This window comes from Aplysia californica, unplaced genomic scaffold (assembly GCF_000002075.1).
Source record: "Aplysia californica isolate F4 #8 unplaced genomic scaffold, AplCal3.0 scaffold00463, whole genome shotgun sequence".
Classification (NCBI taxonomy): Eukaryota; Metazoa; Mollusca; class Gastropoda; order Aplysiida; family Aplysiidae; genus Aplysia; species Aplysia californica.
Window position 1 is genome coordinate 325,273 of NW_004797733.1, and position 12,308 is coordinate 337,580.

General features: G+C 37.9%; 1 protein-coding gene across 3 annotated transcripts in view; it reads right to left on the reverse strand.

The window, feature by feature from the left end:
* LOC101864007 (golgin subfamily A member 4) overlaps positions 1 to 12,308 on the reverse strand; it is a 44,113-nt gene that overhangs the window by 9,003 nt on the left and 22,802 nt on the right. For all 3 annotated transcript variants that reach the window (XM_005105303.3, XM_035971568.1, XM_035971567.1), the window contains 14 exons: positions 11,851 to 12,051; positions 10,269 to 10,415; positions 9,029 to 9,202; positions 8,183 to 8,262; positions 7,655 to 7,766; positions 7,155 to 7,310; positions 5,981 to 6,211; positions 5,137 to 5,277; positions 4,642 to 4,792; positions 4,008 to 4,173; positions 2,822 to 2,917; positions 2,442 to 2,586; positions 1,867 to 2,010; positions 134 to 337 (listed from right to left, as the gene is read on the reverse strand). In XM_005105303.3, coding sequence (XP_005105360.1) covers positions 134 to 337; positions 1,867 to 2,010; positions 2,442 to 2,586; positions 2,822 to 2,917; positions 4,008 to 4,173; positions 4,642 to 4,792; positions 5,137 to 5,277; positions 5,981 to 6,211; positions 7,155 to 7,310; positions 7,655 to 7,766; positions 8,183 to 8,262; positions 9,029 to 9,202; positions 10,269 to 10,415; positions 11,851 to 12,051 — 2,148 coding nt within the window. The remainder of the gene's footprint in view (positions 1 to 133; positions 338 to 1,866; positions 2,011 to 2,441; positions 2,587 to 2,821; positions 2,918 to 4,007; positions 4,174 to 4,641; positions 4,793 to 5,136; positions 5,278 to 5,980; positions 6,212 to 7,154; positions 7,311 to 7,654; positions 7,767 to 8,182; positions 8,263 to 9,028; positions 9,203 to 10,268; positions 10,416 to 11,850; positions 12,052 to 12,308) is intronic.

The following is a 12,308-nucleotide window of genomic DNA, read 5'->3' on the forward strand; positions in this document are numbered from 1 at the left end:
AAATGCAAAGAGCACAGCAAATTTGTCAATAAGCTGGGAAAGAGCGTAAAAATCAAGCCAAGCAAAAAGAAAAAAGAATAGCAAATTTCAAGGCACAAAATGTAAAAAGACAAAGAAAACAACAGCTCAAAACCTTTTTCCTTTTTGCATCATCCACCGTTTCCCTGATCTGCTCCAGCTTCTCTTCTGAGACCTTTCGTGCAGCGACCTCTTGGCTCAGTTTGTAGTTCACTTCTGACAGCGCCCTCTCCTGGGTCCGTGTCTGCTCTGACAAATGGTCTTTGGCATCCATCAAAGTCCGCACTTCCTGCACTGAGGACTTCAAGTTTTCTTCCACCTAACGACAACAACAGCAAAGAGAATGATAGAAAGGCGAGCAAGGAAAAATGAAAGAACAAGACAGTGTACAGGAAGAAAGGGATTTGCAGGGGTGGGCTCAGCTCGGTGAAAAATATTCAAATTTGAACATGGGGAGAGAACACAGCGCATTCAAACTTCAATCACAACATACGAGTCGTACAATATAAAATGGAGGAGGCTCTTTTCCCCAACTTAGAAGAAAGAGAACCTTGAAGTCAGGAAAAAACTCAGAGCACCCAACTCACAATTTGACAGGAGCAGGAAATGAATACTTGAGAGTATATGGAGGGTCACAGATAAAATACTCTCATCATTGACAGTATGAAAGTTTACAAAATAAAGGAAACATTTATATAAGGCACAATGATAGAGGAGCTCACAACCCTGGATAGACCCAAAGACTTTGATCAGCATACAATGTCTACAATCACAGCATTTGTCTTAAACTATTTTTTCTATGGAGTTTATCAGCACATATCAAAATATACCCATACAAATTTGAGCCACGACAACAGAAACACAATCCATGCTATTTTATGGGTGAATATCCAGGAGCCCAATCACAATAGGTATGTAGAATAAATGGAATAATTAATTATCAAAGTGTTCTCGTCTCTGAACCAGCAAAAGCGAAAAATCTTAAGATTAATAAATAAAACTGCAAACTGTTGAAAGTAAAGTCGCCAATTCTATTATGATGTCTCTGCATACAAAATGTCTGTAAAGACAGTCATGCTGCTCCATTGATATAAAGGTAATTGGGGGAAAATCTACAAAAAACAATTGAAGGGTCAAAGTAGGATCACAAAATCTTTAGGTTGGCATTTAGATGCATTTTCAAATAACACAAGGAGCTATTGATGAAGGTAATGTGAAGATAACGGAGTGATCCCATATGATGAAATTAATGTATTTAGCCCTAATACGGCATAAGCTCAGACAATCTTGACTGACAATAATTATTAAAATGATTTCCACATAAGACAAAAAGTGTCAGAGCACAAAATTGTTCATGTAATTGTCAATGCTGAAAGCAATGAAAGAAACACACAAAAAGAACAAAAGGACAGAACAAGCAAAAGTATCATGTACCAAAAACATCAAACATGTTCATTGTAACCACAGATTACTTTCTTTAAAAGTATGAGAGGCCCATCAAGAAAGAGGATTTTTTTTTCATTGGCCATAAATTTATCAATGAGAACAGAAACCTATTTTTCTCCAAGACAAGACTTTGATCATAAGAAACACTGAGAGCAAGTCATGTCACTAGTCATACATAATCACCAAGGTCCATACACAATCAACATTTAAATGTACACAATAAGGAAAATGTTAGAGCAAAACTTAGTACAAGCCAGCAAAATCTCAAGAGTCAGTCCTCCAGTGACACAGACACAAAAATTCATCACCACAGAGCTGAAAACAGATAGAAGTGAGCAACAAAATCAAAATAGTCGATAAACACACACTCACGCACACATGCAGACAAACACACATACAAACCTTGTTCAGGGCATCTCTGAGTGTTTTCTTCTCAAACTCATGATGAGAGCGCATGCCGTCTATAGTGTGCCTCATCTCTGTGACCTGTGACTCCGTGGATTCCCCACTACTACGCAGCTGATCCTTCAGGTCCAAAATAACCACCTGTGCCACATACCATAAAAAGAATAATACGCCTTTTTAATATGTAACACCATCAGTAAAAGCGAGGCTCCCATTTCTAGGAAAAATATTTTAAAATTGTTCTTATGATTCCTCAAAAATAAGAAATGGGAAGCTAGCAAAGAACTTATTATTTTCTAGCTTTTAATTCATGAAAGAAAAATGTTACATTTTCTTCAGAAGAAAAAGTTCAGTATATTTTTCAAAGCAACTGAGTATTGTTTTTCTCTATTGTTATATGTACTAGGAATCATGAGCTTTCAGTTTTACATGTATGTTTGACATAGGGAGTATTTCTACACTTGGCTGGAAGTTTGCATGTAACAACACAAAACTTGCTATTTAGACTACTATAAAGCATTGAAGCATTATCTGAAAAAATTATAGGTAAGGTTCAGTGGATGATAACAGACCTCTTTCCTTGCTACAGTGTCCTGTATATTTGAGTTTTCATCCCGTAAACTCATCAACTCTTTGCGCAAAGACTCCACAAGCAGCTTTGACTCGGCAGAGATTTTGTCTTGTTCACTGATATAATTCTCCAAGTCTTTATTTTGTCTGAAAGGGAGATGAAAAAATCGTTAATATGACAAAGAAAAGTCAAGACTCTTCGAGCTCATATCAGTACTTATCTCCTTTTTTGGATCTTTTAGAGTCATCAATCAAAAATATAGGCAGTGTAACACACATACACTCAGAACCAACACCAAAAATAAGTTAAAAGCCATTCCATCCTTGATCTTATTATAATTAGAACATTGCACAAAGGCAAAGAGATCTTTGACAACTTTACCTTTGAGCATCTTCAAGTTCCTTGAGCGTGTGGTTGAAGCTCCCAATCTGTGCATCTTTCCTGCTCAGTTGCTGCTTCAGATCCTCCACTTCTTGCCTGGGAAGAAACACAAGAAAAATTCAGGAAAGTTAAATAGCTACATAAGATTATCTCTTTTACATTTTACAATCAGCAAGTGTATAACGCTGGAAAAAATCCAAAAGTCAATATCCTACAGAGCTGAATTTTAGGAGAGCACTTGACAGTGTGTGTAGGTAGTCCTTCGTTGCCGAAGATGACGATGAATCCTGCAGCTCATCTGTGGACGCGCATGTTGCTGTGCAATTCGGAAGATGGTGATGAGCTGTAGAAAGAACCTGTGCGTGACTTTGTTTAAAGTGGAGCTGTTGTTGCACGGTGGCAGTCCCACTCTCTCGGCCTAAGAAGCCTTTACCCAGTGGCACGGAGACCGTTACGTCTGGAGACTGCCAGGCTGCAGTGAATGGCCAGAACTTCTTTTGTTCCTTGTCCATGCCCTTATGGGCTCCACAGCACTTGCTGGTACCGCCTTCAAAACCATTGGATCTTCTGTTGATCTCATCCTCTTCACCCGCCGGGAAACCAGTCTTCACATGCTAGGGTAGGCAAACCCTTAAGAAAAAATCACCAAGAGTCTAGGACCCGTCGGCTACCCTCACAAGGTCTAGCCTGCCGGTCGAAACAGTTGCCCGTGGTATGGCCGCTGTCGCATGCTAACAGCTACGGGGAGCCCCATGTGAGAGTTGCGTGCCCGGTGGGAACCAAAGCGTGAGAGCCACCCGGACAGTATGTACACAGAGGATAACTACTAAGGAACCTTTTAGCTTAACTCAGATGCAGCGGTAGACAGCAAAAAGGTTTTGAATACAGTAAGACCTGTCCAATTATCCTACCACATGTTTCAGAGTGCACCACCTTTACCCTTTTAAATACAGAATGCACATCTGAGCATGTAAAGGTTTAAATAATCCAGGAGTTGTCCCTCGGGTCCTATATGCTCAAGGAAACCAGGGTGCAAAGAGCTAACCCAATGGTACAATATAAAAGAAGTGCCAAATAAAGGAATATCAATATGCCAGGCAGGGATAATAAGAAAAACAAGTACTAATATACCAAACAATACCACGTTATCTTTTTCCTAGTCCTATGGGCCTTTATTACTTCCTACCTGAGTTGAGACAGATCTCTAGTGGTATTTGCTTTCTCGAGAGACACAGCTTGACTCTGTTTCAGTGTCTCCTGACGTACAACGGTGATCTCCTTCTCACTTTTTTTCTGCATCTCTTGCATGGCGGTCTCCTTCTCCCCAAGCCTCCGGCAGGCATCATGGTAATCTGTTCAGGTACATCACAAACACATTCAATATTAAATATGACTTTTTTTCAACTGCTGTAGAGAGCCAAGCTGACTTTCATCCAGTCAGAAATACTCTCATTCAGCATCTCCACAAGTAGGCAAAAAAAATAAAAATGTTCAAGGTTAAATTAAAGATAAAGTCCGCTTACAAAAGCAAATAATTTCAGTAGAAAACAATACAGAAATGTCATCCTCAATAAACTGATGAGAAAAAGAACATCAAGAAGTAGCTTTTTACAGATTGTTTACGACTAATTTCAAGACTTTGAATAAAGTGTTTGAATATCTAAGGAGGAGGGGGACAGGGAAATTTTGAAGCTTGAGGACTTTTGGATGTGATACTAGTCTGTTATAAGTAGGTCTTCAGCCCCAAATGCCGAGATAACAACCTACCTCCTGTGCTTCTACAATATTAAACATTTCACCACAATTTATCTGGAACTCACCTTTCATAAAAGTCTCTTTCTCTGCTTTCGTCTGTTGAACAGTCTCCTTGGCAGCAATCAGATGTCCTTTCTGAGTCTCAAGTTCTCCTGTCAATTCAGCAATTTTTTCCCGCAATTTCTTTTCCTCCTCTTCATGGCTTTTGATTTCCTCCTACAAATAGTAAAGACAACTTTGACCAGACACCAACAATTAAAGAATATTTCATCAAAAGGAAGCTTTTAGATACACTATATACATGCCTGGCACCAGTTGAAGGCTTTTCAGATTTTACACCCTTCCATGATTCCTATTGATTTGTAAATCCCATTTTGCTCATCTTTACATTAATACCCAAACTAGTTGTTAACTTTTCAAACATGTTTAAAAGAGTAAGCATTTTGAAGGACTGTAAACATAGTTCTATTTGAACTGAACATTCGTATTGTACTTTTCGAAATAAAACTGAGCCTGTTCCAAAAGATATTTCCAAGTCAAGACAAGAAAGGAGTTCAGACCTTTAGTTTTTCCTGTGTCTTCCTCTCCGTGGTCAAGTTTCCAAGGAGTAAATTCTGCTCATGTTTCAGAACCTCCATCTTGTGGTTGAGGGAAGTGATCTCCTCTCTCCGCTTTGAGCCTGAGTTTTGTTCTTCTTGGAGCTAGATTAATGGACATACAAAAGAATTGATTAATCAAATAATACATCAACCAATCAGTCAACAAATATTTTTTTAATTAATCAGTCAGTAAATTCAATGATGGGCGATCATTGAATCACTCATGAAAGAACTAACCAATAAAACACATATATTTATATGTAAGCCATCCAAGTTGGAGCTTGAAAAATGGATATATAAAAGAATTCAAATATTAATCAATAAACAATCAGTCGCCAGATAATTTTTTATTTCTCAGTCAGTAAATTCAAAGATGGGCCATCATTGCATCACTGATGATGAATGAACTAAACAATAAAAATAAATATATAATACATCATCTAAGTCAGGAGTTAATTAGTCATAAAAACCAATAAACTCTGCAAAAGAGAATGAACAATTGAATAAATAATAGAATGAACAATTGAATAAATAATAGAATGAACAAACGAGCAACCTTGATTAGATTGTGCTTACTTTCCCTTTTCAAAACGTACTGAGCACTTAGGAGGAAGCGCCAACATCTTCAACTCCATTTGCAAAAGTACTCAGTATCTGAGAACCATTAAAAAAACTGATTAAAAACAATATAAGGATCCTCCAGATTACAAGTCCAGTATCTAAACCATGGCAATATAATGATTTCCATACACAAAAAACAAAATAAATAAACAAGAGAACCAACAAATAAAGTGATATAACTCACAACAGTATGGTTTGTTTCCAGCTTCTTTTCCAGTCCGGTATTTACATTACTCAAAGCCCTCACGTCATCAGACAGCTGATCAACCTTGACCTTGAGTGAATCCCTCTCTGACTCTGTAGTGGACAGATCTTTAGTCACCTGGTGCAGCCTCACCTCGAGGTCACCGATGACGCTGTCCTTCTGCTGGAGGGTCAGAGAGGTCGACTGATGTGCCTGCTCCGAGTGCTCAATCTGTTGGCAATAAGTTTAAATTTAGAATATTGGTGATAGGAGATTAGAGGTTTTTTTACCTTCTACTTTCCCTCCCAACACCCAGTTCTGTCTGCTGTCTTGTTCTTTTGTGGGGCACTTCTTGATTCATCACAATAACCATGGGCTGGGTAGTAGTTACATGTAATGACTGAATAGACATTTCTCAACATTTAAAAAAAAGAAGAAAAAAAAACCCCAAATAACGCCAAAGTAAAAACAAAATAACAACAGGCTGAGAAAAAGGACATTTTAATAACAAATATCAAATCAAAACTGCATGTCAATGGAATGTCTGGCTTAAAAATCCTTCAGCTAGACAAGATCGCAACAAAAATTATGTTAACTTATTTCAGATTTCATTTAGTCAAAATAAAGCGAGAGAAAGAAGAGGCATAATGAAAGTAACTTTTATGCACAGAACAAAATTAGCCTTAAATGGATGACAGCTGATTCTGTAAATCAAAAAACATTTTTAGCTTACAAAGACTTTAATTCATATATTGCAATTACTAGAAATTAGTTCATTCAACATATGAGAGGTGCGCTGACAAAACAAGTTACTTCTCTCAATCAACAAATGGAGACATTCGCCAAAAATCGACATGAGGGTCAGATTTGTAGATTTTCTATTGATGCCATATTCTTTAAGTAAAATAAGCACTTTCATTATTTCATACTTGTAAATTGTAAAAACTTCAGAAATAAGAATGTATATTCCATAGGTCTCGAATCCGAGAATATCTCATTTTGTAAGCACCCCTCACATATATAACTTAAAATTTAGTTGTTAAACTGAAAAGTCAAAGAGGTTCACAAGTAACCTTATCACATCAGAATTGAACAATAGAATGACCCATGAAGTTTTCATAAGAATCTGTGCAAAAATTTCAACATTTATCAGTGTCCAGTAAGTCAGCCTCACCTTTCTAATGACCTCATTGACCTCTGCCCTTCTCCTGTCTGTCCTCTCCTTCTCCTGGGTCAGCTGAGCCTCCACAGAGGCCAGCTTCTTGAGAGTAGAAGCCTGGTCTCTCACCAACACTCTGTTCACCTCCATGGCAGCTGAATTTTCTTTCATCTGATTTGTATCACAGTAGAGTCAGAGGTCTATGTGGCTGTCAGTTTTGCTTTAAGTACATCTTATTTGAATAAAATCTATAAATCCAACCTAACAATTGATTGACTGGAAAACAAAAATGTCTTTAAAAAACAAATCAATTTTCTGATCTCACAACATTCATAAACCTGAAACAGCAATAGTAGTTAGGTTGTTTGAACATTCAAAGTATACATCTAAATCCTCGTTAAAAAGTCACACCCTATAAGAAATGAGTGTCACATCTTCTTGTATCCACTAATGTCAACCTTGAGCAGACAATAATTAAAATCATAAAAACAGTAAGAATTGCACTTAACACTAACCTTGAGTACCAGTTCATTAGTGATACGTGAGATGTCTTTCCTGCCCTGGCCATTTTCAGACTCCAGCAGGCCACACATCTTCTCAACATTTTTCTTTTCTTCCTCCTGTCTCCTTCAGAGATCAAAAACACATTCTGATATTGACAAGATGGTAAAGTGCCACAAACATACACCTGAAAGATTTTTTTCTAAAAAGACAGTCAACTTTTTGTCCAAAAAGTCAGTAAACAATTCAGAAACCACATCTTCCTTACCATATTAATGACAAAACTCTCTGTCTTTTTTTTTTTCCTCGTACAAGCCATCGAGACTTGTCAATAAAAAGTTCAAGGTTAATTATATAAGATCACTCTCTTTGTAATACTAAAAGAAATACAAGTAAAATACTGAGTATTTAGAGAGGAAAACTAAGGAACCTCCAAAACAGAGAATTTTATGTTTTTATGTAAAGAAAAATATTGTGGGACAACAGGGGCAAAAATTTGAGAATTTGAAAAGGAATTTCTAGGATGCTGAACAGAAGCATACCTCATTTTGTCCATTATGACACTGTTCTCCTTGTCTTTGGCAAAAGTCAAAAGCCTCAGTGTGTGCACTTCACCAATCAGCTGTGTCAACACAGAGAGAAAAACAGATGTAGGAGTATGTACCCACATTGAAACATCATTTTTGTATCCTCCACTTCACAGTTGTATTAACTGTCACTCTTCAAAATGACGAACATTATTTCGAGGGCCGCCAAGTAAACTACGGTAAGTCATATTTTTCTAATTTTACAGGAAAGACAAACAACAGATTTTCTTGAAGCCTCGTTTTGGGTGGATAAACTTCATTTTTACAAGGGGGCCTAAAAATGCCATGACAGACATTAGGCTCCCTTATGAAAATGAAGTCTATCCACCCACAACGTTTCAAGAAAATCCGTTCTTTGTCTCTCCTGTAAAATTTGAAAAACATGACTTACCATAGTTTGCTAGACCGCCCTTGATTTGTGCATGTCAGATACATATAAGCATGATGAAAAGTAACAAAACGTGTGAGAATAAATATTTACATGTGTGTATGTCTAAATGCTTAGGGTGTGGACAGGTATGATAAAGGGTGTGCACTGGGGTAGAACATAGAGAGTAAAGAGTGCAAAGATGCTAAATAAAATTCTCATAGCACATAACAGAACAAATGAAAAACTTTAAAAATCTGTAAAATCTCATGAGCTTTCTATTTGATAAAATGCAAGATTTTAACAAAGTAAAATATACTTTTCGCTTTTTTACTCATCCATCTCCAAAAATACACTTTTCCATCACCCCACCCCAGAATAATAGAAAGTAAAAAAAACAGAAGAAAATAAAAGTGGCATTCTTTCCCCCTTACCTTCTGCCCCTCTGGAGAGTCATCATGATACTCTGTGGTGAAGCCATCATATTTTGTCCTGCCCTCTGTCTCAAACTTGCTGACCACCTCTTGAAGAGAAGCCTCTGCATTGGCCAGGTGTACCTTACAGTTGTCTCGCTCCTCAATCCTCATTTTCTTCTCTTCTTCCAGTGTCTGCATGCAAAAAGTACAAAGACTCATAATCAAAACGTGTTTTTTTAATAAAATCATAAGGGCAATAATACTGACACCATTCTGTCATCCATTCTCACAAACTCTGTAGTTGTCAAGTTTATCTAGTATGATAAAAATGGTCAAAGTAGAAGTAGCACTTTTGAATGAATCTGCAATGGTATTTAAACATTCATGATGCAAATTCGAAAAGTAAACAAATGAACATGACTGGAGAAATGGAGATGTCATTCAAGACACTGAAAATTTTCCACCACATTGAACACACTTCTAGAATCTCTTTAAGACTTTGCAGTCACTTGGCGCAATAATGCGCCAGTGAAAATTGTCCGTTCCGGTCACCTGGCGCAGTTCTGCGTCCAAGAAGTCCGTTGCAGTCGCTCTCCTTCCTGGGAGATCAGATGGGGTATTTTGTACTGCTGGCTGTGTGACTGCAAAGCGTTAAAAACAATGGGCAAAAAGTATTCCCTGTCAGTTGTACACTACTCTCTATATCTGTGCCTTTCAAGTGTAAGTATACACAGCTGTAGACAAAAAGGGAACCCCCTTCATCATGAAAGACGCATATTTATGTGACAACAAAAATCAACCAAGACAAAATTGTACAATAACATTGCTGAGACAACAATCTGTGTCATAAACATGAGGACTCAAACTTACGAAAAAGGGAAGTAGGCAACTCTGTACTGCTGCAATCTCAAAGAGATTATATATAACACTAGAGCTCGTACCAGTGATGTCACATGTGTCAGACATGGGTGCCTTCTTACCCTCATTGGCAAGCCCCACCCCGCTCCTCATGAGCTCTAGTATACTAAAGACCACTCTGCCCCCATATTTCCGTGCAAGCTTGTAGATTTCCTCCTAAGACTGCCAAGACGCTTCCACGTGAGTTTCAAAAAGTACTCACCCATCTGTTGAACTACGCATGTCTTGCTCTTGAGGTTCAATGTCCCATAGTGGCCACACACAGCCCCCATTCGTTTATGAGGGGGACATCACTGCCACGAATTCTAATACTAAATATAACCTCTGCTACAATCCATACCTGAACTCTACGTTGTAAAACAGCTTGTTCATTGCTGGCCTGCGTGTTGCTGGCCCTAGCAGTAGAGGCTTCATGCTGTGCTTTGATGACTTCTGTGTTGAGAGACTCGACTTCCTCTCTCAGACTGACAGATGCAGTGACATTTTGCTGGTAGACAAAAGTGATGACAAATCATCAAGAAAGGCATAGAGTCTCTCAGATTTGTACTTATTTAATTGATATGTCGTACAAAAACTATACACTATTTTTTTTTAAATAAAGACAGACTAAGGAAGAGAAAAATCAAGTCATTTTAACTCAATTCACCCTGCGTTGTCGCGGCAGTGCTGTATTGTCCACCTGGCTTGCCCCAAGCCGGAGGAAAAAATCGGTCTGAACTCGACACACTAACCTTAGACACGTATTGTGCCCAAACTATTTAAGGTATCAATATGAAATTCGGCTTAGATTTTACTTAAAGTGTTTTTTTAATATTATTAGAGAGAAAGAGGAAGGAAAGAGCAGAGAAAACAATACATTCTTCGTCCCACTGCGACTCATCAGCACTCGATTTAGCCAAAGCAACTATTGTAAATCTATGGTCTAGATCTAGCTTTTCTTCGAAATTTTCAAGGCACTAAAATCAATCCTATCGCCTTGTTTTTCTAGATTTACGTCTACTTTCACTTTCCTTGCCGCTTATGTTTAAAACAAAACTAAAAACGTGGTTCATATACCTTAACAAACACAAAAATGGGCACTGTGGTTTTTTGTGGCTGTTTTTTTCTTCTTCTCGTCCATGAAGATTTCAGTGCTCACTTTCTTGCCATGATTTACAGTGGCAAAACAACAAAACTAACTCATACTTGGTGAAAAACTGGATCGAAACAAGCTAGCAAAAGTTTTTACAAGCTACAAGCGACCTATTATTTTCAATAGAAACCTGGATAAGTGGTTAGGACTCGATTTTGTGGACTGATATTTAGCTACAACTATTGTTGCTTATGCAACCTCATTTGCTCTGTGGAGATTAGCAAATCATATGAGTTTCCTATCCTCAGAGATCGCTAGAAAACATTGAAACAACTGAGATCTTTTGACAAAGATACATGAATAAAGTTGAAATGGCAACTAATCTAGACTCAATATCCTACAGGTACGCAGCTCCCCTCCTATGCAAAAGTATCTCAGTTTATTCCTGGTCCAAGTATGCTTGGTGAGTGGACAACTTTAAGTGTTCTTCAAAATATTATCCCTTTCCTGCTGACACCAGGGCAAGTGGAATCAACAGGCAGTCTTTATGGACAAGGCAAAAATTCTGAGCAGTAAAAAGTCGAAGGGGAACAGGCCTGAACAGCAGGAGCATGGACAATCTATTTACAGAATTTCCTTGGTACAGATTTCAAATTTCAAGATATTGCCAAGAATGTATCAGAAAAAGAGAGGAAAAAAATGTTTTTCATATTAATTGAAAAAGAGTTAAAAGAACAAACTTCTTCCTCTACCACAGGAAAGGAGAAAAACTAATTAAACTACACACTGACTAAAAACAATGTTAACTTCAACCAAAATCAAACCAGCACAAACACAATCCCTATCTCACCAGCAACTGCAGTTTCATCTGCTCTCTCTCCGACTCTAACTCCGACACTCTCAGGTCTGTCGCGGCAGCACTTCCTTTGACCCTTGACCCAGTCCCAGATTGGCCAGTCTCAGCCAGCTGGTCATTCAAGTTAGACTTTTGCTCCTCCAGCCACGAGATTTTCTCCTTAGCTTGTTGAAGCTCCAACTGAAGCACCTCTGTCTGGAAAGTAAATTGGTTCAAGAGAAGTTTTACAGCACTATCTGAACATTATTTATATTCACAGACCCTCGGCACAGAACCAGTAGAAAAGTAAACCACTCAAAAATGTTAACCCCTACACCATTTCACTTTTCAAAATCATATAAAGTAAATGTATTCATCTTTTGTTTGAAATCTATTTCTAGAATACGGTAGAGAAAGATATTATATTACCACATTCTGTAAAACCAAAGAGAGAAAGTCCCCACATTCTGGAT